The following is a 27,258-nucleotide window of genomic DNA, read 5'->3' on the forward strand; positions in this document are numbered from 1 at the left end:
CCTATGATAGAAATTACAGACCTCTACATGCTTTGTAAGTAGGAAAACCTGCAAAATCAGCAGTGTATCAAATACTTGTTGTCCCCACTGTATAGCCCAACCCAGATGTTTATTTAATCATGTCAGCCTGCATGCTGAGACATTTTGAGAATGCCTAGTGTTATATATTAGCCATTTCCTAAGTAGCCATTTCCTAATTCGATTATTTATCGGAATTTGTGTATTAATGGCATTATGAATACTAATAAACCTCTGTACAAATCGTACCCTGTTCATTGACTAGAAGCCTGCTAAAATTGCTATCTAAAATCCAGTGTAATAAATTGACTTAAGCTAGGCCAAAATTGCCTTTACATTTTCACTATACACTGATGCCAGGATAGGGAAAAGACCATGGTTAGCCTGATTGTGGCCACGATACAAGGCGCCGGGCCTCAAATTATCTTTTCTAATTGCACAGCTACAGATGGCTATATGGTGAAGTTGCTTGTTTCTCTTTTCTGGTCCTTCCGTTTGAAGCAGAAAATAAAACATTTGTAGTGCTGTTATGAGGTCTGTTAACTTCGATCGATTACTATGGTTTGAGAGTTTCTTGAGTTTATTTTTCTTTCACATAAGGAAATTGCATTTCTGTTTATTTTAATAACAGAAATGTATTCAAAGTTTAAAAAGTTGTGATTTGTATGATTTGTTCAATGGAGTTACCTTTAACAATGAAAGTGGTTGGACTTGAGCTCATATCCATGTGTCCAATCCAGGGGATGTCCTTCATTTTTCACAAGACTGTAATAGTATGGCGATATCCAACCTGTTATATGTCTAAAATGGGAAAACATTTGGCATATCCAATTCTCATTGATGCATCCTCAGATAGTAGGATCACAGGCAGGTGATCAGGAATAATTTTGGTTAACTGTCCTGCTCAAAGACAGCACAAAGAATGGTTAATTTTTCGGCTCTGGGATTTGAACAAACAACCTTTTGAGGTAGCAGAGGATGAGGGCTCAGAGGTGGACTCGTCCATCACCCGGGCTGAAGTCACAGAGGTGGTTAAGAAACTCCTCGGTGGCAAGGCACCGGGGGTGGATGAGATCCACCCTGAGTACCTCAAGTCTCTGGATGTTGTGGGGCTGTCTTGGCTGACACGCCTGTGCAACATCGCGTGGCAGTCAGGGACAGTGCTTCTGGGATGGCAGACCGGGGGGGTGGTCCCTCTTTTTAGGAAGGGGGACCGGAGGGTGTGTTCCAACTATAGGGGGATCACACTTCTCAGCCTCCCCGGGAAAGTCTATGCCAGGGTTCTGGAGAGGAGAATACGGCCGATAGTAGAACCTCGGATTCAGGAGGAACAGTGTGGTTTTCGTCCAGGCCGTGGAACACTGGACCAGCTCTATACCCTCTACAGGGTGATGGAGGGTTCATGGGAGTTTGCCACACCAATCCACATGTGTTTTGTGGATTTGGAGAAGGCATTCGACTGTGTCCTTCGCGGCATCCTGTGGAGGGTGCTTCGGGAATATGGGGTCCTGGGTCCTTTGCTAAGGGCTGTCAGGTCCCTGTACGACCGAAGCAGGAGCTTGGTCCGCATTGCCGGCAGTAAGTCAGACTTGTTCCCTGTGCATGTTGGACTCCAGCAGGGCTGCCCTTTGTCACCGGTTCTGTTCGTAATTTTTATGGACAGAATTTCTAGGCGCAGCCAGGGGCCGGAGGGTGTCAAGTTTGGGGACCACACGATTTCGTCTCTGCTCTTTGCGGATGATGTTGTCGTGTTGGCCCCTTCAAGCCAGGACCTTCAGCATGCACTTGGACGGTTTGCAGCCGAGTGTGAAGCGGTGGGGATGAAAATCAGTACCTCCAAATCCGAGGCCATGGTCCTTAGTCGGAAAAGGGTGGCTTGCCCACTTCAGGTTGGTGGAGAGTGTCTGCCTCAAGTGGAGGAGTTTAAGTATCTAGGGGTCCTGTTCACGAGTGAGGGAAGGAAGGAACGGGAGATTGACAGACGGATCGGTGCAGCTTCTGCAGTAATGCGGTTGATGTATCGGTCTGTCGTGGTGAAGAAAGAGCTGAGCCGCAAGGCGAAGCTCTCGATTTACCGGTCAATCTACGTTCCTACTCTCACCTATGGTCATGAGCTTTGGGTCGGATCTTGTCCGAAAGGACAAGATCCCGGATACAGGCGGCCGAAATGAGCTTTCTCCGCAGGGTGGCTGGGCGATCCCTTAGAGATAGGGTGAGAAGCTCGGTCACCCGGGAGGAGCTCAGAGTAGAGCCGCTGCTCCTCCACATCGAGAGGGGTCAGCTGAGGTGGCTTGGGCATCTGTTTCGGATGCCTCCGGAACGCCTTCCTGGGAAGGTGTTCCGGTCCCGTCCCACCGGGAGGAGACCCCGGGGAAGACCTAGGACACGCTGGAGGGACTATGTCTCCCGGCTGGCCTGGGAACGCCTCGGTGTCCCCCCGGAAGAGCTGGAGGAAGTGTCTGGGGAGAGGGAAGTCTGGGCATCCCTGCTTAGACTTCTGCCCCCGCGACCCGGCCCCGGATAAGCGGAAGAAGATGGTATGGGGTATGGTAACCTTTTGTTTACTGACCTGATGCTCTGACCAATGAGGTACCTATATGCAACACCATTGTATTTTTTTCTATGGCACAATCTTTATTAGAAGATTCGGGAGTGTTGCTCAACAGACCGGGAGGGTTGTGAATTGGTTGGTTGTGGGAGAGAGGGTTGAGTGCTGGAGAGTGCCGGTGCTCCTATCCCAAACGCACTTTACGACTGTTGACAAAGTCTGACACTTTCACCAGCCCACCTTTCGCATTTCTGCGAGACAGACAAGACAAAAGACAGGCATACAGACCGTCATGCAGATAGACAAAGAAAATAATCACATTTTGTGAGGCTGTCTATGGTGCGCTACCCAGCTTAAGGTCTGTTGTTTGTAATGTGAGTTACGTCTATGTAGTTGTTCTGCAAGCATGAAGTGACTCACGCCTGTGTCTCAAGGTAGGCGAGGGCCTGCTCCATTTGGGCCTGGGACACCTCTCTATCCACGGCAGCCAGGTAGCTATAAAGGAACCGGAAATCCTGGAAGGAGATGCAGGCGTCGGGTGGCTTACATGCGCTGTCTGAGTTCAGGATGTACAGCGCATGGGTCAGGGCATTCTTGATCGTCTGCCAGAGAGACATTGGTGGTCACCAAGATAACAGGAGCACGAGGGTCATTGGATAATATCTGCTAAGTGGTTTGATCACTGGCTGTTGTCAGTGAAGTGTCTGCCAGCATGCCGGGGAAATGTTATTGTACGCACCCCTCCCAGGTAGCTGCAGCCCAGCGCGAAGAATTTGACCCAGGCGAGATTGTCTTCGAAGCCGCCCACTTTCATGATATGACTAAGTAGGTCGTCAGCCAATCCCAACGACGCCCACAGCTGTCTCACCTCCTCCTTAGTGACCGTGTCTTTCCCATGAAGCTAGAAGAGAAGGGATGGGGGGGGGAGTACGTAGGGACACAGGGAAAAGAGTTTACGTTTTGTGTGTTCACGTCCGATGTGTAGGTGTCTATGTAGTGTGTGTGCACGTGCGCACCTCCTCACTTGTTGGTGCATAGTGGCTAGTATCTCAGGTGTGAGGTCCACAGTGTTGGGGGTCACCTCATTGTCTTCGGTCTTTTTCACCGGTAAGGGCTGTCCCTGGACCATAGCACTGAAATACCTACAACAGACAGACACATACTACCCAGCTTTAATATGGTCCATGTCGGCTAATCTTCAATTGGGCTCACTTCATCGTTGACCTCTGAGAGACTACTAAATTCATCTTAGATCAAGTGTGTCACAAATGCTACCCTATTCCCTTCATGGTGTCCTGCCATTTGAGCCACAGTGCATGTCTAAGGGTAACCTCATCCAGCTCACAGTGTGGCCCATTCCAGAAGGTTTTCAGGTTGTGTTCGGATGGCATCCTTGGTGAACTGCTTCAGGATGTCGGGAAGTTCTGGAGGGATGACCACCTGCTTACCTGTGTGAGGCATGCTGTACACAAATGCAGGCAAGCAATGAAAACACCTGTATGGTGAAAATAAATGGTTAACTACAAATCTTGCAGTATCGTCTGGCATTGTAAACCTCTAACATGTTGTCTAAAATTAATATAAACATCTCCAGATTAAGCTATTAACTATTGAAAACTTGAAAAGGGTAACTAACCGTCTCTACAGCTGTGCGGTTGTCTTTCGGGGGATCAGTCGATGTCGATCGCGCTGTGAACGTTGTAAAGACGGTATAGCAGGTGAGGTTTTTAATCAATTTGATAGGCTACTGCCGTGTAATAGACGGCAGTTGTGACGTCACTGTGTGTGTGTGAAGAATTACCACCGTCCTCAAGAGGGCGAGATTTCCTTATGTTTTGTCAATTGCATCTACTGCGCTACTTTATGTATCCGAAATGAGAGTTCATCTTAAATCTTTGTGCCTGTGACATTTCGAAGAATGTGGTAGCCATTAGCTAACTTTTCTAAGAATGTACAATTCAATTTAAATTGTTATGCTTACTGATTTAAATAAAAGTCAAATGTCAATGTAAACGAATGGATATGAATCTCTCTGTGTGTATCCTACGTGTGTGTGTGTGCGCGTGTGTGTGCGGTGTGTGTTCCTGTTGGTATAACGTGTGTAGTGAGGACATTTCACCGGTCCTCTCTTTGAAAATAGGCTTTATTTGACGTGGTTTAAATTTAGGGTTAGAATTAGGACTAGGATTAAAATTAGTAATTATAGGTAAGGGTTAAGATTTAGGGTTAAGTTATGTTAAGGCTTTAGGTCAGATCATATAGGTTATGGTTAGTTACGGTTTAAGTTAGGGTTAGGTATTTTTAATGGTAGTTTCTAAATTCCCGGTCCTCCCCTTAATAGTAGCCTAATGTGTTTGAAGTGGCATTGATGGGTTGGAGGGTTAAGAGCGATTTAGGCAAATTTGTTGGTAGGTGGACCCCTTGGTGACATATTGATGCGTCGGGTTAGTTGAGTCCTTTCACGTGAAATACTTTTTTTTCTCAAGCTAACACTTATAAATTAGAGATGGGCTTCTGATAATAAGCAAACGGTGGCTACTTGACTAAGACACTGCAGAATCAAATATAGGCAGATTTGCTCTCAGAAGCATGCAGATCCTCTCTCAATATATTGGCCCACTGGAAGTATTGGTTTTAGGCCAGCAACATAAATATCTTTGGTTCACATCCCTGAGCCGAAAAGGTGAGCAAATAGCCTAGGTTACCGTGCTGGTGTGCCCATTAGCAACGCACATAAACCTAACCGATAGTGTACATAGCTGGTCTGGTCTGCTAAATTACTAAATGTCAGATGTCCTCTGATCTGGGAAGAACAATGCAAAGCATGATGACAATGTCCTTGCTAGCGAATACTGACCCGTGAATGAAGGCATTGAACAAGCGCCCGTTAGGGAATAATGGAAATACCCTCTTGCAGGCACAGGGCTAATGTTCTTATTGAATCACTTGAGGCACGGTGTGTATCTTAAACGGTTCTGCCTCGCCTCCGGTTGCACGCGCCTTGCATGGACAGGACAATCTCTCGGTGCTCGCGCAGCCAGCTGACCCGACCAGCCGCACAGCCTGCGTCTGCGTGCAGTGGACTCGACGGTATGGTAGCCTATTGTTTGACTGGTCGGTTTTAGAGGGATCGTGGTGGAGCCTACATCAGCCTTCTCCGCAGGCTACTTGGTAGGCTTATTAGTTAACTGCTGAACAAAAGCGCGCGAGGTGATACCGTGGTATATGATGCTATGATGAGATGTGATGCCGCGCAGGTTCACGGTGACAGTGACTGTAGCGAATGAAGAGGAACGGGAATGCGCCCGACGACGGACGGGAATCGTTGCTAGGATAAAGAACATGGGGACGGGGCCGCGCGATGACTGACTGACTTTCTCCCGGCAACGACCATCTCTGGACACCGAGGGACTTGAAAAAAGAAAGATAAAAAACAACCCATCAGCCTTCCAGTGAAGGCGTGGAGGATCTATCCGAGAGGAGAGGATGAATCCCGGGGACCCTGCCCAAACCGGACCTGGTGAAGCCGGCCAGGACGGGCTGGCTAAAGCAGGTGGGCAGGCTGGGTGTTAACGGCATCCCGTGTGAGATCGATAATGGGAGAAAACGCTAAACCTTGGCCGCTGGTCACAGCTGCCTGGCCCACGGTTTGTGTGGATGTCGACTCGTTACCGTGCAGGAATGTGCTTGTCCGTTACCGTGAGAACAGCACAGCCAGAGCTGTTTATCCATTCCCATTATAGAATTTGCCTATTGCACTGTAACATGCATGGTCAGGACGTACCGAACATTTCTATTGAGTTTTTGGGCGGTGTGTGTTTGTAGGCTATGTGCTTGTCTGTGTGTGTGTGCGCGCGTGCGTGTGTGCATACTGTTTGTGTGAATGCGGGTCCATCATAAAGAGAGAGAAGACTACAGTAGCAGCCTAGCCTATATAATGTATCTGTAGCGGCTTGCAGCATTGCTCAGCGTTGTAAAACGATAGCAATACGGACACACCCACATCTATATACGTTTATATGATCGTTTTCTGTCTCGCTGTGATTTTTAAACAATCACAAACGGGCATTACACCGGCCTGAGGCGTTTCGCCATGATGTTTCATTCTCCGTCCTTCCATTCTCTGTGTGTAGTAAGCATGTACAGCTGCTATAGGCCACTGTATTGTAGCCAACCATGTTACCGCAGCTGTGTGCAGTAAGGCGCTACCACGCACGCAAACGCATACACTCGCATGGTGCTGAAGATGCATGACTCCCAGCTTTAGAATCACAGAGAGCTACACCCAGAAAAACATGATATAAGAGACATTATATGTGTGTGTGCTCACTATTGAGCATGGATGTTGGCTGTCCCAAATGGTCCAAATGGCTTAATCTCAATAGAGAATATAGGCATCTTATCATCATTGAAACACTGAGGAGGAATTTAAAGGGATTAACGACTTGTACTGGTTATTGAGGTACAATATAAGGGCTATGCCTCAATACTCTTGATAGCTTCCTTTCACTTGCCTTGTTTTCTCTAGGCTTCGGTTTTTGATATGCGCTTATATGATGACACTGAATAGGTGAAATCAAATCTTTTTGGGGTATTTTATTTACATTTATGTGGTTAGATATTTAATATCACCTGAAGGAAAGGAGCCAGTGAGAGGAACAAAGATAAGACTTTTGAGATCCACACCCGGTAACTCATCCCTGTAACTCACCTCTGCAACTCATCCCTGCTTAAATAGGTGAAGGGAGATGCAACGGTGCCCCTGTGATCTCCTCCCCTGCTGCTTCGAGGAACTGTCACCGAAGAGTTCCTCTTTATTTCCCTTCCCCTTCCTGTCAACGCTCCTTACCCTCCCCCTCTCCTCCCCTCTCCCTCAGGAGGTTATCATTGGTTCCTGAGCTGGGAATATTTCAACATAAGGAAGTGTTAATGCCCCGTTTATGCTCAGGATTAGGTGTCTCCCCCACTGAGATGGATAAACCTGTCTCTGTACACACGCACACACACACACACACACACAGATATGTATGTATGTATGTATATATATAGAACATCCCTCTGTAAGTCTGCCTCTGTCTGTCTCCCTGCCTCCCAGTCTGCATGCCCACCTGCCTTCCTGTCGGTCTGTCTGTCTCTGTCTGCGTGCCGGCTTGACTGTCTGTCTCTCAGTCTGTCTGTCTCAATCTGTCTGTCCATGTCTGTCTGATATAATGTATGAACCACAGGGTTGTCTATAAGCTGCTTAGGAATAGGTTGTGTGCATATGTATATGGGTGTGTATTTGTGGCTGTGTATTTTTGATTCTCAGTGTTGTAATATCGTTGTAATCTGCCTCGCGGTGTAACACTCTCTGTCTGGCCGTGTGGGTGTGTGTGTGTGTGTGTATTTTTTGTGGGTGTATATCTAAGTTCGCTCCCTTGTGTGTTTCTCAGATTCTCTTGTGATACATAGAGTAGTAGTAATCTGCCTGTGGCGGCACCCCGTCTGGCTGTCTGGGTGTGTGTGGTGGTGTGGGTGTGGGTGTGTGTGTATGTAAGTGTAGTCCCTTGTGTGTTTCTCAGATTCTCTTGTGATACACTGAGTAGCAGTAATCTGCCTTGCGGTGGTACGCTGTCTGTTTAACAGTGTGTGTGTGTGTCCGTGTGGGTGTATGGGTGTGTGTGTGTGCTCATGTGGTAGTGCAAGCATTGCTCTTTTACAGTCGCAAGGCAAGAGTGACTAAGTGTTTGCACCTGTCATTTTGAAAAGGGGAATGGTGAACATCAGTGACACAGTTTAAGGATGTGGTCTGCAAGTATTGGCCACTGGTTGCAATGGAAAAATAATGTAATGAATGTAATGATTTGTGCCGCATGCCATCAAAAACACTCACTTTCTAACTTGGAAATGCATGGCTAATTGAGTATGTAAGTATTAAATGAGTTATTCTACTTATAGATGATGCATAAACAACATATTGAACATCCAGCTGAAATGGGAGGCTGTAACAAATATTGTGTTAGTTGCAAAAGTCCCAGACTGCATCCTTAATACATGAAACTGTCCTGTTTAGCTTCCACTTTTCTTGAAGTTGTTCAGGCCTCTGCAGCCTGTCCAATACATGGAACATATTGGTATGTGCGTGCGTATTTGCGCGTGTGCATTTCTGTTTGTGTGTGTGAGAAAGAGTGATGTAAACAGGGCGTCTTTTGGTTGGTACGATTCTTTTATTTTCACTTCCTGCCATTCCCTAGAGTTTCTTGCAACAGGAAGTAGGGAGTGCCACACTTCCTGTAACATTGGGTTCGTCTTCCTGTCTTTTGCTTTTTCTATGTTCATTTCATTGTGCTGCCTGTTTCCTTTCTTCCCATCGTTTTCATGGCTCAGTTCACCGTCGATGAGGGACTGCCAAAACACACACACCTGAGGGTTTGCTTGCAGAGTGGATATCCAGTATGAGTCACATACTGAAAGAGCAGAATCATGGTGACTTGGAGAGGTCAACCAGACCCCCTGAGCTATACATTTGCCTTTCATTCTCCTGCCCTCTCTCTCTCTCTCACTCTCTCCTTCCCTCCCTTCTGCCTCCCTTTAATGATCTTTTCTCCCATTCGCTCTCTATCCTTTTCTTTCTCCCTCCCTCGGTCTCTTGCATCCATTCACAGTGTACAACACATGTTGGGGGGCCTGGGGGGGCGGGGGCGGGGTGTAAGGGGTTTTTGACCCCGCACTCTCCTTCCCTCTGGTTCTATAGGCGGCTGCAAAGCTGCACGCACACACGTGCCCCATTGCTCCAGCTTACAGTATCACAGGCTCAGGTCTTCCCCCGCAAACACACACTCCTGCCCTGTGCCCGACACTCACCCCGTCCCTGTGCCCCAGCTGTTCCAGCCAGGATTACACATGCAGCAGATTACACTAACAGGCCTAAACACCAGATGTGTTTTGTCTGCAGTCTACAACATACACATAACATAAAATCACACCACAAGCAAAGCATATGGATTCATTGAAAATCACAATATAGACAAACACCACAAACACACAAATCATAATATATCATAATCATACATCAATCATATATATATATATATATATATGCATTCACAACGTCCAAACACATTTATGCCATTACTTTTGAATAGCGATGTTACAGCCGGCTGTCTTGCATTTCGTTAGATGCAGATTGTTGGTGGCTAAGTCTGTTCTTGCGACCAGGGATCAAAATACTCCTTAAGGTAGATTGAAACGTAACTATCTTTTTCTATTCCCCTGACTGCCCCTGTCTGTCACCTCCCTCCCTTGTCCCCCACCATCCTGTCTCTCTCAGGGGGTGCACGTGGGGAGGGGGTGAGAGCGGTGGATGTGCTGACCGTTCTGAGAGAAAAAGTGGCCTTTGTCTCAGGTTAGTCTGCAACAGCACGTTTTTTTTTACCAGTCTCTTCTCCAAGTTCCATCCCTTCACTGTGGCTCCGTTCCGTTTGATTCCTAGTTTTGTTCCCTTGTCCCTTTTCCATTACTCCTCCTCCTTCTTTAACCTAGCCCCTCCCCTAGGATCACTTCCAGACTGTTACCTATTTCATGTTAAGAGCCTTAGTGTAAAACCTCTGTGGTAACCATTTGTTCTGTTGCTTTTTGATGATGTCACCATTCTAGGGGGAAGGGACAAGAGAGGTGGACCCATCCTCACCTTCCCGGCACGGACCAATCACGATCGAGTTAAACAAGAAGACTTAAGCAGACTGGTCACCTATCTGTCCACTATACCCAGGTAACGATATGACTGTCTATCTCTATCTGTCCTTCTTTACATCATTCCATTATACCTAGGTAACTACTCCTCTGTCTGTCTGTCTCTGTCCCTCTATCATAACCAGGTAACTCTAGTTACCAGTCGAACATTACCCATCAAAAGTTTGACTACATGAACAACATTCTTCAAAGCTGTTTATCTGGGCAGTAAAATAAAGAGCACATTTCTTGTGTCATCCAAAAGGTTCTTCAGTTCTTTTGATATGGCTAGATGAATTGTAATAAAGAAATTTTAAGGAACTGGGCAAGTTGAAGATATAAATGACAAAAGTAATCTGGCAAAATCCTATGCCAGATGCTGAGCAAGCACTTCCTTCTGGTCCTCAAGTAAGTGACCTTTAAACACTGTTCATCAGATGCAGACAGCTTTTTGGGTCTTCCACGTCAGCATAGAACTTTCTCAATTTCTTCAAATGTCTTTATGACATTTCTTGTTGCCATCTCACAATTTATTGTTTACTCTTTGAATAACACAATCCATTCTTGTTACTTTTATTGTACTATTTGTATTTTCACTATTGTCGTATATTGTTTTTCCAAGCTTAGAAACACTTGCTGCCCTTTTAGCTTTCAATGATGTTCTCAGGTGAACTCCACATTGTAATGGTGCTAATGGTAAAGGTATCTTTATTAAAAGCCTCTGTGTGCCTCTATTGTGTCATCCCTGAATCACAACGTGTGAGTGTTCTTCCTACTTTTCTTTCACCTCTCAGCTTATGCTAATGCATATCCCCTCTCTCTCACCCTAACTCTCTCTAACTCACTGTCACTCTCCCGGATTAACTCACTCTCTCACACTCTTTCCGACTTTCTCTAACTAACTCATTGTCTTTCACTTACTCTCTCACTCCTTCTGACTAACTCACTCTCCCTTTCCCTGTGGCCCTATCCCTTTTCCCATCCCTTCTCTGTTTCACAACCTGACTCTCTCTGTATCTATATCCTCTTTTCTTACTCCTTCTCTCCCGGACTCAACACCCCCCTCTCAGTGATGATGTGCGTGCCAGAGGCTTCACAGTGGTGGTGGACATGCGCGGCTCAAAGTGGGAGAGTGTCAAACCTTTGCTACGGACACTTCAGGAGGGGTTCTCTACCCACATTCACACAGCCCTTATCATCAAACCAGACACCTTCTGGCAGAAACACAAAACCAACCTGGGCAGTGCCAAGCTCAGCTTTGAGGTGTGTTTGTGTCTGTGTCAGTGTTTATTTGATTGGTGGTTTGCCTGTGTGTGGAAGTATTATGTATCCCCTTTTTAATGTCTATATATACTGTAGATATCAATCCTCTGTCACTGCCCTCTCTCTGTATCTTTTCATGTCCCCCTTCAGACAAGTTTAGTGTCAGTGGAGGGCCTCTCCAAGCTGGTCGACCCGTCACAGCTTACTGCTGACCTGGGCGGCTCTCTGGAGTATGACCATGTTGAATGGACCGAGCTACGGCTGGGCCTGGAGGAGTTCTCAGAGGCCGCAGGACAGCTGCTGGCCCAGCTAGAGCAGATGGAGGCAGGGCTGGCCCGCATAGGCGAGCCCCAGGGTGTGGATGAGGCCCGCAAGTAAGTTGGATACAGATGTGTGTTTTGCTTTATGTGTGGGTGTTTTTCACACGTTTTTGTATGTTTAAGCTGTTTTTTGCTTGTTTGTTCAAACAGGCTACTGGAGGAGCACGGCCGACTACGCACCACCGTTGCCACGGCTCCCATTGACGCCATTGATCACGAAGGGCGGAGCTTGCTCCAGCGCATGCGGCTTGGCCCCACCCACAGCGGTGAAGCCCCCAGCGATGGACCGGGCAGCAACCACGGCTATGGGAGCTGGTTGTCAGGCGGGGCTGACTTCCAAAGCGTCGCTCCGAAGGTCGCCGCCCTGCTGGAGAGACTGCAGACTGCCAGGACACACCTGCAGCAGAGCTGGGCTGAACGGAAGACACACCTAGACCAGACCTTACAGCTGCACCTATACGAGCAGGATGCCGCTAAGGTGTGTGTGTGTGTAGAGGACAAGTGTGTGTGTGTGTGTGTGTGTGTGCGTGTGTGTGTGACTCGGAGGGTGAAGGAACTAAAGATCAGGGTATTAGTGTCCCTGTGGTGGTACAGTTTAGAGCTTCACTGTGGAGACCATCTGTTGTCTGAACGAACAGCAGTGGTGGAGACAGCAGGTCGGCTGGCAGCCCTCCATCTTCCCCCCTCTCTCTCTTCCTCTCTTTTGCTGTCTCTCTCTCTCTCTCTCTCTCTTCCTTCCTCTTTCACAAGCTTTTTCTGAATGGATCTTCTTCAATTAATGTTTGTGTGTGTGTGCATGTGTGTGCTTGTGTGTGTTGATGATGATGATGATGACACTATAGTCTCAGTGTCCAATGTTGTTGTCGTGTGGAGAAGGCTCAGGGAGGCGCATATTTGGGAGGCGGGCTGCTCATTTGACCACCACAGAGAGCGGGCCTCTAATGGCAAGCTGAATTGTATATTCGATTTGTGGGCTTTAATAAATGATTTAAACTGTGTGTAACCCTCTGTGTGTTCTAGATGTCTGAGTGGATAGCCCACAGTAAGGAACTGTTTCTGCAGAGCCAGACAGAGGTTGGCCTTAACCACCAGCATGCCCTGGACCTCCAGACCCAACACCAGCACTTCACCATGAACTCTATGGTATAGACATTCTATAACACTACAGCATGAACTCCATGGTACGAAAATTATATCTCACTGCACCATGAACTTTATGGGATGGACAATCTATCACGCAACATTATGAATTCTGAGGTACAGATATACTATTGTACAATTTTTTTTTGAACTATTAGCTAAATGTCAGAAGCCCTCCATGGCCCTGCCCATGAACTCAGAGACCCTAATGTGAAATATAAATGGACGGTCCTCTGCCTTGTCAATGTCGCATTTTCCTCATAGAGTAAAACACCATGTTCACAATCTTCTTGTCCCACATGTTAATTTGACCAATGGTACCTCCTCCAAAACTTATATGGGCACTAAAATGTGACAAGTGAAGAGGGCTGGTTAGATGGTGAGATCCCCGACGGGTAAGATCCCACTGTTGGCACCGGAGGGTGGAACCTGCTCTGAATGCTGAGGGAACAAAGTAGCACATGCTTATTCATGCAAGCGTATTCATGACCTCCCTTGAGTGTGGCACGCCACTGAATGGTGGCCTGATTGGTTTTCCCGCAATGTGGGTCCCGGGGCCTACAGCGGATCGTGGCGCTGCAGCGCTTCTGTCCAGGATAGCTATGTGTGTTTGACGGGTGTGCCTGCATGACGTAAAAAATAGAAATATTGAAAATCCTAATATTGATGGCCTGCCAGGAAATGGGTTATGTTTCAGGTAGGCCAGGTGGCCATTTTATAATCCTTTGGCAGACTTGTTTAACAGCCTCATGGCTTGGGGGTGGAAGATGTACATGGTCTTGTCGTTTACAGACACAAGGCCTTGCCTGTCATGCTGGGGTACAAAGAATAGCCTCTGGCTTGGGTGGCTGGAGACAGTGACTATTTTTGGGGCATTCCTCTGACACCGCCTGGTTGGTTGAGGAACTTGGCCGTTCACACCACACTCTTTCGGGGTGGTTGACTACCGTCAATGTGGATGGCTTGTTCTTGCCCATTTTGTCCGTGGTCCACAATCACTGGTGGTGCCTCGTTATCATCAGCGAACAGGACTGCAGCGGTGTGTTGTCAGGGAACGTAATTATGGGAGTACCGAGTGGGACTGAGCACGCACCTCTGAGGGGCCCCGTGTTGAGGTCGAGATTAGAGGATTTGTTGATGCCTACCCATACAACCTGGGGACCAGGATCCAGTTACTGAGTTATGTGTTTATCCCTGGCTCTTGAGCTTAGTGATGAGCCTTGATGTTAGTGTGGTGTTAAGTACTGAGCTTTAGTCAGTAAACAAGCATTCCCAAATAGTTATTGCATATTCTGATTGGAGAGGGCAGTGTGGAGTACCATAGACATTGCAATGTTATTGAATCTTCTGGGGCAGTACGCAGACTGGAGTTGGTCCATGCTATATTGTATGTTGCTGTTGATGTGAGCCATGACTAGGCTAAAGCAAATAAACTAGCGCACCAATAACACTCACTAGTAGCTGGTGTTGGTCGTCATCTATGTGATCTATCCCAAATTCAAGATTACTTTGCTAGCTAGCTACGTTAAACTGTTGAGCTAACATGATGTAGCTTGCAGTGTAAAGCTTGATCAATGGTGCACTAACCACATTAGTTAGCTAGTTAATGTTAATAAGTTGAATCAGGTTTACTGGGCCAGGCTTGAAATAAAAATGTGTACTGTTGGGGGTACTTGAGGACCGGAGTTGGGAACCACTGCACAGAGACATTTTGATTGTCTGGTAGATTTGCATTGCTGGGCAGCTTGCAGCTGGGTATCCCTTTATAGTCTGTGATAGTTTGCAAGACCCGACAGGATTCAATGTTAGTCCTGTATTAGTCTCGCGAGGCCACACCTCCAATCTCGTCAGGCCTAGTGACAATCTAGGCCTGGTTTAAGCGGCTAGTCCTGTATTGAGACATTGCCTGTTTGATGGCTTGTCCAACATCATAGTGGGATTTCTTGTGAGTGACTGGATTTATGTCCTCCTTAAAAGCAACATCTCTGACCTTTAGCTCAGTGCAGATGTTGCCTTCTTAAGTTACATTGCAAACAGGAAAGTCCGCCCTGCTCAGTAGAGGTGTTCTCGTATTTCTAATTTCACCCCCACAGGACACAGTTCAATTTTGGGAAATCAATACCAACATTTTGTATCAGGTAGAATAGAAACCAGCAGTTCCTTTCATCAGTGCACTTGTTAATGAAGCACAGTTGCTGGTAAACTCTTCAATGTTATTGGATGAATCCCAGTAAATTATCCTGTCTGTGTTGTTTGCTAAAGTTTTGCAACCGGTTAATCTGACCACTTTCTCATTGAGCCCATCATTGATACTTCCTGTCTGAGTTTTGAGTAAACAGAAAGCAGGAGAAAAATAGTTTTCTGAGGGCAGAAAAAGCCTTTTATCTATTTTTATGCTGGAGTAAAATATTTATGTCACCTGTAGTTGATATGTTCACGTGTTAATGAAAAAGAGATGTGAAAAAAACACACCTCATCTTTTCATCCATTGCAGACCAAGTAGAAATATGTACCTTAATGACCTCTTTCAACCGTGACAATGTTCCTGGTCATGATGCTGGGGACATTATTTATATAAAATAGTTAAAAGTGTGGTTTTTGGGTGGATTTTTATAATCGCAAATTGGACATTACGAAATTAAGAGGGGGGAAAATACGGGTAAAATGGGTATAAAAAAATAATAAGAGGGTTGTCAACTTAATAGCAGTCCACTGTTAGAAAGACCAGGCAATTTTCTTGTCCATTACACCTTGAACACTTTGGTTATAGACACTTTCTGTAAAATGATGTGCTATGCTACTTCACGATAGTGACACTTTGAACTATGAGTGAAATGTCTAACCTCCGATCCCTCCTCAGAATGGGAGCGTAAATGTGGACGGCGTGGTGTCCGTGGCAACACGGCTGTGTGAAGCTGGCCACTACGGGGCGGAGCGGATTGCGAGTGTGTCGTCGCGGCTACAGGAGGACTGGAAGGGGCTGACATCGGTGCTGGAGGAACGCAGCAAGGCACTGAGCCTGTCCACCTGCTTCCACCAGGGAGCAGAGCAGGTGTGTGTGACGTGTGTGTGTGGTTCTCATTGAAATCATTCAGGCTTTTTGATTTCTGCCTGGGAATGATGATTGCTCTATTAATGCAATTTATTATTATTAAAGACTGAAGTAAAAACGTAAATTGTTCTGCACTTTGGAATGACTTTGATACCTGGGGCAAATGGGTGATGGTTGCGAATACTACACGTAAACTTCTAGTTTTTGGTGAACATTTATGTGTGTGTGTGTATATGTCTAATGTGTGATTGTACACGTGTGTGTATAACAGGTGTTTGTGTTTTTTTTTATATAGTTCCTGGGCCGCGTGGACAGCTGGTGTGAGGCGTGTGGTGACAACTCATTGCCAGCAGAGATGACGGAGTTGGAGACCGCAATACAACAACACCAGGCACTCTTTGAAGAGATAACATCAGCTTACACACAGGTAGATGCCCCCAAACACACACACACACACAGACACAGACACACACAGACACACACACACACACACACACACACACACACACACACACACAGACACAGACACACACAGACACACACACACACACACACACACACAAACACACAGACACATATATACAATATACAATATACGCATCATCTTTGTCTGTGTTTATTTATATACAACCCTGTTTCCAAAGATGGAACACTGCGTAAAATGCAAATAAAAACAGAATGCAACGACGTGCAAATCAGTTCATCCCTAATTTTAATTGAAAATAGTACAAAGACAAAATACCAAATGTTGAACCAGAGAAATTATATTGTTTTTGTAAAAATATATGCCCATTTTGAATTTTATGCCAGCAACACATTACAAAAAAGTTGGGACAGGGGCATGTTTATTACCGTGTTGCATCTCCTCTTCTTTTAACAACACTAAGCATTAGGGAACTGGGGAGACCAATTGCTGTAGTTTTGAAAGTGAAATGTATTCCCATTCCAGCTTGATTTAGGATTTCAGCTGCTCAACAGTTCAGGGTTTCCTTTTTTGTTTCATAATGCACCAAATGTTTTCAATGGGTGACAGGTCTGGACTGCAGGCAGCCCAGTTTAGCACCTTGACTCTTTTTCTCCGGAACCATTCTGCTGTAATACATGCAGAATGTGGTTTGGCATTGTCTTGCTGAAATGAGCAAGGCCTTCCCTGAAAACAATGTTGTCTGGATGGCCGCATGGTGCTCCAAAATCTGTATATATTGTTCAGCATTAGTGGTGCCTTCATAGACGTGCCAGTCACCCAGGCCATGTGCACTAATGCACCCCCATACCATCACGGATGCTGGCTTTTGAAATGTGCACTGATAACAAGCTGAGTTGTCCCTTTCTATTTTACGCAGGAGGATGCAGCATCCATGATTTCAAAAATAATTTCATATTTGACTCGTCAAACCACAGGATAGTTTTCCACTTTGCCTCAGTCCATCTTAAATGAGCTTACGCCCAGAGAAGGCAGCGACAGTTCTGGATCTTTTGGATCAGCAACATTTGTGGATGCAGCTACATACTGTGTTCACAGACAATGGTTTTTGGAAGTGATCCTGAGCTCATGCAGTGATGTCCACTAAAGAAATGTGACTGTTTTTAATGCAGTGCCATCTGGTGGCCCGGAGATCACGGCCATCCAATATTGGTTTTCGGCCTTGTCCCTTACATACAGATTCCGGATTCTCTGTATCTTTTAATTATATCTTTTAATGATACTATGTACCGTAGATGATGAGATCCCCAAACCCTTTGCAATTTTACGCTGAGAAACTTTATTCTTGAATTGTTGCACAATTTGCCCACATAGTCTTTCAGAGTGGTGAACCCCTCCCCATCCTCACTTCTGACAGATCCATCCTCTCTGGAATTATCTTTTAATACCTAGTCATGTTACTGACCTGTTGCCAACTGAATTAATTAGTTGTGTGATATTCCACAACGTTTAGTTTTTTAGCATTACACAATATTTTCATTCTTTTGTTGCCTCTGTCCCAACTTTTTTAAACATGTTGCTGGCATAACATTCAAAGTAGGCATATATTTTTCAAGAAACAATAAAACATCTCAGTTTTAAAATCTGATATGTTGTCTTTGTATTATACATACATACATACATCTTCTTCCGCTTCATCCGGGGCCGGGTCGCGGGGGCAGCAGTCTAAGCAGAGATGCCCAGACTTCCCTCTCCCAAGACACTTCCTCCAGCTCTTCCAGGGGGGACACCGAGGCGTTCCCATGCCAGCCGGGAGACATAGTCCGTCCAGCATTTCCTAGGTCTTCCCCGGGGTCTCCTCCCGGTGGGACGGGACCGGAACACCTTCCCAGGAAGGCGTTCCGGAGGCATCCGAAACCGATGCCCAAGCCACCTCAGCTGACCCCTCTCGATGTGGAGGAGCAGCGGCTCTACTCTGAGCTCCTCCCGGGTGACCGAGCTTCTCACCCTATCTCTAAGGGATCGCCCAGCCACCCTGCGGAGAAAGCTCATTTCGGCCGCCTGTATCCGGGATCTTGTCCTTTCGGTCATGACCCAAAGCTTATGACCATAGGTGAGAGTAGGAACGTAGATTGACTGGTTTATCGAGAGCTGCTTCACACTGGTATATCCCCACTGCTTCACACTCGGCTGCAAACCGTCCCAGTGCATGCTGAAGGTCCTGGTTTGAAGGGGCCAACACGACAACATCATCCGCAAAGAGCAGAGACGAAATTGTGTGGTCCCCAAACCTGACACCCTCCGGCCCCTGGCTGCGCCTAAAAATTCTGTCCATAAAAATTACGAACAGAACCGGCGACAAAGGGCAGCCCTGCCGGAGTCCCACATGCACTGGGAACAAGTCTGACTTACTGCCTGCAATGCGGACCAAGCTCCTGCTTCGGTCGTACAGGGACCTGACAGCCCTTAGCAAAGGACCCAGGACCCCATATTCCCGAAGCACCCTCCACAGGATGCCACGAGGGACACAGTCGAATGCCTTCTCCAAATCCACAAAACACATGTGGACTGGTTGGGCAAACTCCTATGAACCTTCCAGCACCCCGTAGAGGGTATAGAGCTGGTCCAGTGTTCCACGGCCCAGACGAAAACCACACTGTTCCTCCTGAATCCGAGGTTCTACTATCGGCCGTATTCTCCTCTCCAGTACCCTGGCATAGACTTTCCCGGGGAGGCTGAGAAGTGTGATCCCCCTGAAGTTGGAACACACCCTCCGGTCCCCCTTCTTAAAAAGAGGGACCACCACCCCGGTCTGCCATCCCAGAGGCACTGTCCCCGACTGCCACGCGATGTTGCACAGGCGTGTCAGCCAAGACAGCCCCACAACATCCAGAGACTTGAGGTACTCAGGGTGGATCTCATCCACCCCCGGTGCCTTGCCACTGAGGAGTTTCTTGACTACCTCTGTGACTTTAGCCCGGGTGATGGACGAGTCCACCTCTGAGCCCTCATCCTCTGCTTCCTCAATGGAAGACTTGACGGCGGGATTGAGGAGATCCTCGAAGTACTCCTTCCACCGCCCGACGACATCCCCAGTTGAGGTCAACAGCTGCCCACCTCTACTGTAAACAGCGTTGGTAGGGCACTGTTTCCCTCTCCTGAGGCGCCGGACGGTTTGCCAGAATCTCTTCGAGGCCAGCCGATAGTCCTTCTCCAAGGCCTCACCGAACTCCTCCCAGGCCCGAGTTTTTGCCTCCACAACCACCCGGGCTGCAGTCCGCTTGGCCTGCCGGTCCCCGTCAGCTGCCTCAGGAGTCCCACAAGCCAACCAGGCCTGATAGGACTCCTTCTTCAGCTTGACGGCATCCCTTACTTCCGGTGTCCACCACCGGGTTCGGGCATTGCTGCCTCGACAGGCACCGGAGACCTTATGGCCACTGCTCCGAGCGGCCGCTTCGACAATGGCGGTGGAGAACATGGTCCACTCGGACTCAATATCTCCAGCCTCCCTCGGGATCCAGTCGAAGCTCTGCCGGAGGTGGGAGTTAAAGATCTCTCTGACAGGAGACTCGGCCAGACGTTCCCAGCAGACCCTTACAGTATGCTTGGGCCTGCCGAGTCTGTCCAGCTTCCTCCCCCGCCATCGGATCCAACTCACCACCAGGTGGTGATCAGTTGACAGCTCCGCCCCTCTCTCCACCTGAGTGTTCAAGACATACGGCCGCAGGTCAGATGAAACGACAACAAAGTCTATCATCGACCTACGGCCTAGGGTGTCCTGGTGCCACGTGCACTGATGGACACCCTTATGCTTGAACATGATGTTCGTTACGGACAAACTGTGACTAGCACAGAAGTCCAATAACTGAACACAGCTCGGGTTCAGATCAGGGGGGCCATTCCTCCCAATCACGCCCCTCCAGGTGTCACTGTCGTTGCCCACGTGGGCGTTGAAGTCCCCCAGTAGAACGATAGAGTCCCCAGTCGGAGCACTTTCCAGCACCCCTCCCAGAGACTCCAAGAAGGTTGGGTACTCTTCACTGCTGTTCGGCCCGTAGGCACAAACAACAGTGAGTGACCTATCCCCGACCCGTAGGCGCAGGGAAACGACCCTCTCGTTCACCGGGGTAAACTCCAACACATGGCGGCAGAGCTGGGGAGCTATAAGCAAACACACACCAGCCCGCCGCTTCTCACCATGGGCAACTCCAGAGTTGTGAAGAGTCCATCCTCTCTCAAGGAGTGTGGTTCCAGAGCCCAAGCCGTGTGTAGAGGTGATCCCGTCTACCTCTAGTCGGAACCTCTCAACCTCACGAACAATCTCAGGCTCCTTCCCCGCCAGCGAGGTGACGTCTTTGTATTATTTTCTGTTAAACCCTATTTTTTTAACAGAAAATAATCTTTGTATAATTTTCTGTTAAAAATAGGGTTTAAATGATTTGCACATCATTGCATTCTGTTTTTTATTTTGGAAATGGGGTTGTACAATTGTGATAAGATATTTGACTACAGAAGTGCTGTTTTGTTTTATTGCTTGCATGTGTGTTGGCGTGTGTGTGTTTCGTGTGTGTGTCAAACCCCAGGTCAGTGAAAGCGGCAAAGCCCTTTTGGAAGTTCTTCAGGGTCCGGCGGAGCTTGATGAGTCAGGGTTACCAGTGGCAACCGCTGACTTTACAGCCGCAACGCATGGCATTATGGGAGTTCTGCACGAGGTCATGCAGGGACACCAGCATGTCGATGGGGCGTGGCAACACCGCAAGCTCCGCCTACACCAGCGTCTGCAGCTGTGTGTTTTCCAGCAGGACGTACGGCAGGTATGCATCACACATAGCCCCCCCCATCTCACACACCAAGAAACACAGACATGTTGGTTTTACTATCAAAGTGAGGACTTGCGGTTGTGTACCATTAAAAATATATGTTAAATTCAGGAAGGGGAGGGAAGATTTGGCCTTTAGACTTGGTCATTTTAAAAGAGAGGCTGATCCTCTCCAGTCTTGTTCTGATCACAAAAAAACCCTCAATTACTTAACCCTATTCTAACACAAATTCTAAACCTAACCCATAATCTGATAAATACTTTTTCCTTTGGTCCTCACTACAATGATAGAAGCTGAACATACAAACATGTTACAAAATATATCCCGTGGGAATTCGGACTGTCAGTTGAAGGACGTGTTTTTCCCTCTGTAGGTGCTGGACTGGGTTGAGCAGCATGGCGAGGTCTTTCTCAATAAACACACGGGTGTGGGGAAGAGCCTCCACCGGGCCCGAGCGCTGCAGAAACGGCATGACGATTTTCAACAGGTTGCCCAGGTAACAAGCCCACTCAAGTACAGCGGCTACCCTGGCCTCAAACCCACGCTCTGGTTTTCTTTTGTTCCTTAAATGCCTCATAAGTCTGCACTCCTAAAACCATAACATATTTGTTCCCCCCCCATCCCTCCATTCTTTCTCTCCCCTGTCTTGCTCTGTCCCTCGTTCCACCCCCCCACCACCCCCCTTCAGAACACCTACACCAATGCAGAGAAGCTGCTGGAGGCGGCCGGTCAGCTGGCCCAGTCGGGGGAGTGTGAGGAGGGCGAGATCTACGCCGCGGCTGGGGACCTGGAGCTCCGCATGCAGGCCTTCATCCAGAAAGTAGAGCAGCGAAAGCTACTGCTGGACCTCGCCGTCTCCTTCTACACACACACCCGAGAGGTACCCGAACACACACACACACACACACGCCAAGTATGCCCTCATGTGCTGTTTTTCATGACTCTTCTGATTGCGTGTGTGTTTTCCACCGCCGAGCAGCTGTCAGCATGGATGGAGGGTCTGCAGAGACAGATGGCAGCCGAGGTGTGTGTGTGTCCAGAGTCAGTGGAGGCTCTGCAGGCCCTTATCAGCCAGCAGCAGCAACAACAGGCCAACACACAGGACGCCTCGCTGTCCGTCATCAGGGAGGGAGAGGACCTCATACTGCAGCTTAGGTGAACACACACACACCCACAGGACGCCTCGCTGTCCGTCATCAGGGAGGCAGAATACCTTGTACTGCAGCTTAGATAAACATGCACAGATACTTGTTTTACTAAACTTGACAAATCTAGAAAAGTGAGGATAGGCATAATGTCCTCACTAAATGTACCATGGATTACTGTACTAGATATCTGTTTCTTACAAGTGTAGAAATACCCATGCACACACACCCGCACACAACCCACAAACCACACACACAGGACGTCTTGCTCTCTGTGCTTACATCTTATTTGGATAATCAAAATGAATATCTGTAGATGCGCAACAGATATTCATACCACAAACAAACTACCATAGAAAAGTTAATGTTTGCCAAGTTTAAGATTAGCATTAGGTTTATAATAGGTTGTAGTGTAAAGGTTAGGAAAAGGGTAAAGGTTAGGTAAAGGATTTAGGGTTAAGTTCAGTGTTAGTAGATAAAGTTAAAGGATGAGATTTAGGGTTAAGTTCACATCAGTACACACAAACAGACTCATACACACAAATTCCACAATTATTCTATACACACCCGCTCACACTTTTCAAATACCCCACTTCACGTTCTTTGGTATGAACCTCTATACTCCAAAATGTTGTGCAAGTATTTAACTTGTCACCTTGCATATCTGTGCGTGTGTATGCATACATTTGTGTGTGTGTGTGTGTGTGTGTGTGCATATGTTTATTCGTTCATGTATTTACCCTGAGTGTGTGTGTGCATGCGTTTATCCATCCGTGTATTCACCCAGTGTGTGTGTGTGTGTGTGTGTTTGGCAGGCCCCAGGGCAGTTCAGTGGGCCATGTCGAGTCGGTGCTGCAGTCGTTGGAAGAGGCCCAAGCCCAGCTGGAGGAGTTGTTCCACCAGAGGAAGATCAGGCTGGATGTCTACCTTCAGCTGCGGATACTACAGCAGTGTACTCTGGAGGTAGACATGGGACAGCGTGTGTCTCTGCATCTACCACTGAGTGTATGTGTGTGTGTGGGTGTGCGTGTGTGTGTGAGTGTGTGTGTTTATTCTCGTGTGTGTGAGAGAGGGACGGAGAGACATTGTGTGATTGTGTTTGTGTTCGTGCCGGAAAATAGCTTAGTGGTTCGATGTTTCAAATCCTTGAGCTGTCAAGGTGAAAACGATGTGCACGTGAGCCAGGAATCTAGCCGTAATCGCTCCTGTAAGTGGCTCTGCATGTGAGTGTCTGCTAAGTTACCAAAATGCAAATGAGCCGCTCTCTGACCCTCAACACTGCCCCTTGTAGGTGTCAGGTGAGATGGAGGCATGGAAGCAAGACCTCCAGAAGCAGGCCCAGGACTTTACCACAGAGAAGCTAACACTGGCACAACAGAGGCTAGCGGAAGCCAACCAAGAGAAGCTAACTTTAGCGCAACCGCGGCTAGTGGACGCTAACCCAGAAGGCTTAACGTTGGCACAGCAGCGCATTCACAGGCACATGGAGCGGCGGCTGGCCATGAACAACATGACCTACGAGGTTGTCCAGCAGGGTCACGACCTCCAGCAGTACATCACCGAAGTACAAGCCTCAGGTGAGACAGAGAGAGGAAGAAAAGGATAGAAAGAGGCTTAAGTAAGAAAATGGTATGTCAGAGGCAATGAGAGGGAGAGAGAAAAGGGGCAAGAGAGTTATTGAAGGGGAATTATTTTTCAGTGCATTGTGAGATCATGTACGCTTTAAATATGAAAGGGAGTCACTGACAAAACAAAAACAATTGCTATCTGACCACGTTTTTCTGTGGAACCCTGACGTTATTTTCTTGAGAAAATAAGTCATGTGGCAGCCTATAGCCTGTCACCCCCACTGGGCATTTAGCCAGTTAGCAAAGACAATGCGTGACATCAACTAATGGGATTGGTCAAAGTGCCCCTGAGGAGAGTCCAGTCAGAACTGCAGAGAGATACGCCTCACTCCATTAATTCAGACATCCTTCCATTTATTCATCCCTCACTTAAAGCGTTTCACCTCCTTGACTTGAAGAGGCTTTCGGAGAGAGTACAACAGGGAGAAAGAGGGGAAAAGAGGGAGGTGGAAAGAATGTGTGACAGAGGAGAGAGAGGAAGAGAGTGGAAACGAGGGAGGGGGGAATGCGAGACAGAGGAAGGAGAGAAAGATGGGGACACACTGAGAATGATGGGGGGAGGGAAGGGGATTGGGGTTACCATGGAAACTGCTCTCTCAAGCGCACAGCTGGTCCCCATGGAAACGTACATATTGAATTTACCATGGAGACGACCGCTCACAGTCCTGAACTGTACCACGATAACCACAGGCGAACGGACGCACCGACTGACACGAACATGCACATGCAGTCGCGCATACACAATGACCTCACGCTAGCACATGCATATGCACTTGTACGCACAATACAGACACACATGCACTCACACACGCCGCGGGTCCTCGGGAACCTCCCTCAGCACCTCCTTCTCCAAGCCCCTCAGAGGAGGTCAGAGGAGGCGAATGTCGGACCGTGTCCTCTGTGAGATGTGAGGAGCCACGTGTGGATGACTGAGACACATTTATCTAGAAGGGAAGCGCCCTGTATGGGGGCATGGTTTAGCGCCACCTACAGGTGAACGATATACCGCATGCCCATGGTCCTGGAACACACACATACAGGTATGGGATATTTCTGAGGTTGATGTGTGTGTGTGTGTGTGCCCCAGGTATTGAGCTGACTGCCGAAGGGGAGACTGATCTCTCATCCCAGGTAGAGTCGCTCCAGCAGCTCCTGCAGGACAAACAGAAGGAGCTGCATCTGATAGCAGACCACACACACACACACCTTGAGCAAGGCTTGCAGCTACGCCACCTTCAGACTCAAGTCAAACAGGTGAGGATGCACACACGGGCGCCCGCACACACACACACGCCGACACACGCACAAACACGCACACACACATGTAATGTATTTGTACTGTGTGTTTGTTCGGTATCAGGTGCTGGGCTGGATAAGTGAGGGAGAGGTGATGTTGTCTTCTTGTATGGTGAACACCAGCTCACTGTCTGAAGCTGAACAGCTACAGAGAGAACATGAGCGCCTTCAGCAGGCAATAGAGGTAACTACACCCACTGCAATTTAACAAAAACACATCGTTGCCACCCAGACAGGCTCCGTTGACATGCAATTATAAAAAGATAATAGTTATAGAATTTTTTAAAAGTGTAATTTTTTCTGCCTCTCTCTCTTTAACTCCCATGCCGTCATTTGTCTCCCCCACGCCCCCTCCTCCCCCTCTCCCCCTTCCTGCAGTCTCTGCTCCATGCCGACTCTCTTCAGAGGACCCACCAGGTGGCGCTGGCTCTGCAGCAGCGGGCCGAGCTATTGGTGAGGGCGGGCCACTACGACCCGGAGGCAGTGAGGGCGTGTGCCCAGACGGTGGCGCTGCACTGGCAAACCTTGATGCTACGGATGGAGGACCGGCTCAAACTGGTCAACGCCTCTGCAGCCTTCTACCGCACCTCACAGCAGGTCAGTTAGTGTCTCTGCAGCCTTCTACCGCACCTCACAGCAGGTCTGCTAGTGTCACTACGTATCGGCCACAACCCTGAACCTATACTCGACCCTAACCCTCGCTTCAATAACCCACCCTGCTGAACCCTAAACCTAACCCCAGCTTCAATAACCCACCCTGTTGAACCCTGAACCTGACCCCCACTTTAATAACCCACCCTGTTGAACCCTAAACCTAACCTCACTTCAGTAACCCACCCTGTTGAACCCTGAACCGAACCCCTGTTTCAATAACCCACCCTGTTGAACCCTAAACCTAACCCCCACTTCAATAACCCACCCTGTTGAATCCTGAACCTAACCCCTGGTTCAATAACCCACTCTGTTGAACCTTAAACCTAACCCCTGCTTCAGTAACCCACTCTGTTGAACCCTAAACCAAACCCCTGCTTCAATAACTCACCCTGTTGAACTCTAAACCTAACCCCCGCTTCAGTAACCCACCCTGTTGAACCCTAAACCTAAACCCCGGTTCAATAAACCAGCCCTGTTGTACCCTAAACCTAACTGCCGCTTAAATTACAGATCCTGTTTAACCCTAACCACAACCTTTGCCTCACATTTTGTAGACTAATTTCTTAGTTTAACCATTTAGGTTCTGGGCCCATTTCTATTGACAGAGGGGATCATCAGTGATGAGTAGAAACAGTAGCCAGTGTCATTGGCAAGTTGTGTAGTTACATTGTTAAAAAATATACAAATTTAATCAACCAAAAAGTAGTTGTCAAAACGTGCTTTCACTGATACCCAGCCTAAATAAAAATATGTTGGTTTCTTTTTAATTTTGTTTCTAGATGAGCTATGAGCTAAGATTTCTGACATTGGATTTATAGGATGAAATGAACAGTGTGTCTTTGACCCCAAACTCGTAGGATTTCACCCCAATCAATCCGGAGTGTTTTCCCGTCAGGTGTGTGGCGTGTTGGAGAGCCTTGAGCAGGAGTATCGCCGGGATGAGGACTGGTGTGGAGGGGGAGAGTGGCAGGGGAGCAGGGGCCAGCCGGAGCACCTCATCCCCATCATCAACAAACACATGGAACAGAAGGAAGCCTTCCTCAAGGTAGAAAAACTGACAGTTTGGTCTTTTTGGTCTTTTTTCGGGACATTTATTTCCACACTCAGGATTGTACTTGGTGTATGTGTTTATGTGGACTACATATAAGGACACAATACGCAAAGTATATGTAAATCAGGGACACACACAGAAACACAGCATGAGAGGGAGTTGTGTGTCAACTATTCATTATTAACACGA

The 27,258-nt window shown here is 47.7% G+C and overlaps 2 protein-coding genes across 5 annotated transcripts in view; one reads left to right on the forward strand and one right to left on the reverse strand.

Moving 5' to 3' along the window:
- Window positions 1-2,526: 2,526 nt before the first annotated feature.
- Window positions 2,527-5,491, reverse strand: LOC105019736 (ropporin-1). Of its 4 annotated transcripts, none has more exons than XM_010886125.4 (7): window positions 5,424-5,491; window positions 4,203-4,255; window positions 3,842-4,028; window positions 3,591-3,708; window positions 3,306-3,467; window positions 2,987-3,168; window positions 2,527-2,817 (listed from the first exon to the last, which is right to left on the reverse strand). In XM_010886125.4, the coding sequence occupies exons 3-7, from the start codon at window positions 3,955-3,957 to the stop codon at window positions 2,751-2,753; spliced, it is 645 nt and encodes a 214-aa protein (XP_010884427.2). In that variant the 5' UTR covers window positions 3,958-4,028; window positions 4,203-4,255; window positions 5,424-5,491; the 3' UTR covers window positions 2,527-2,750. The 4 variants fall into 4 exon arrangements, with proteins under 4 accessions (XP_010884427.2, XP_019898023.2, XP_019898022.2 ...); XM_020042464.3 differs by having other exon boundaries at window positions 2,529-2,817; window positions 3,912-4,028; XM_020042463.3 differs by having other exon boundaries at window positions 2,529-2,817; window positions 3,912-4,061.
- Window positions 5,492-5,641: 150 nt separating this feature from the next.
- kalrnb (kalirin RhoGEF kinase b) overlaps window positions 5,642-27,258 on the forward strand; it is a 38,996-nt gene continuing 17,379 nt past the window's right edge. Inside the window, exons 1-19 of the mRNA XM_013139818.3 lie at window positions 5,642-6,119; window positions 9,876-9,950; window positions 10,202-10,316; window positions 11,347-11,539; window positions 11,690-11,913; window positions 12,010-12,337; window positions 12,880-13,002; window positions 15,860-16,051; window positions 16,347-16,478; window positions 21,059-21,289; window positions 21,669-21,791; window positions 21,984-22,175; window positions 22,275-22,450; window positions 23,256-23,403; window positions 23,732-24,017; window positions 25,156-25,322; window positions 25,429-25,548; window positions 25,743-25,961; window positions 26,914-27,063. Of these exons, the coding sequence (XP_012995272.3) occupies window positions 6,053-6,119; window positions 9,876-9,950; window positions 10,202-10,316; window positions 11,347-11,539; window positions 11,690-11,913; window positions 12,010-12,337; window positions 12,880-13,002; window positions 15,860-16,051; window positions 16,347-16,478; window positions 21,059-21,289; window positions 21,669-21,791; window positions 21,984-22,175; window positions 22,275-22,450; window positions 23,256-23,403; window positions 23,732-24,017; window positions 25,156-25,322; window positions 25,429-25,548; window positions 25,743-25,961; window positions 26,914-27,063 (3,261 nt within the window). The 5' untranslated portion in view covers window positions 5,642-6,052. The remainder of the gene's footprint in view (window positions 6,120-9,875; window positions 9,951-10,201; window positions 10,317-11,346; window positions 11,540-11,689; window positions 11,914-12,009; window positions 12,338-12,879; window positions 13,003-15,859; window positions 16,052-16,346; window positions 16,479-21,058; window positions 21,290-21,668; window positions 21,792-21,983; window positions 22,176-22,274; window positions 22,451-23,255; window positions 23,404-23,731; window positions 24,018-25,155; window positions 25,323-25,428; window positions 25,549-25,742; window positions 25,962-26,913; window positions 27,064-27,258) is intronic.

This window comes from Esox lucius, chromosome 22 (genome assembly GCF_011004845.1).
Source record: "Esox lucius isolate fEsoLuc1 chromosome 22, fEsoLuc1.pri, whole genome shotgun sequence".
NCBI lineage: Eukaryota > Metazoa > Chordata > Actinopteri > Esociformes > Esocidae > Esox > Esox lucius.

Excerpts from the sequence above, each read along its gene's own strand:
- LOC105019736 (XM_010886125.4), bottom strand. The coding sequence starts at position 3,957 with ATGCCATCCGAACACAACCTGAAAACCTTCTGGAATGGGCCACACTGT. Across the intron at positions 3,468-3,590 it reads TAGCCACTATGCACCAACAA|CTTCATGGGAAAGACACGGT; the intron begins GTGAGGAGGTGC and ends CTTCTCTTCTAG. Across the intron at positions 3,169-3,305 it reads GCTGCAGCTACCTGGGAGGG|ACGATCAAGAATGCCCTGAC; the intron begins GTGCGTACAATA and ends TCTCTCTGGCAG.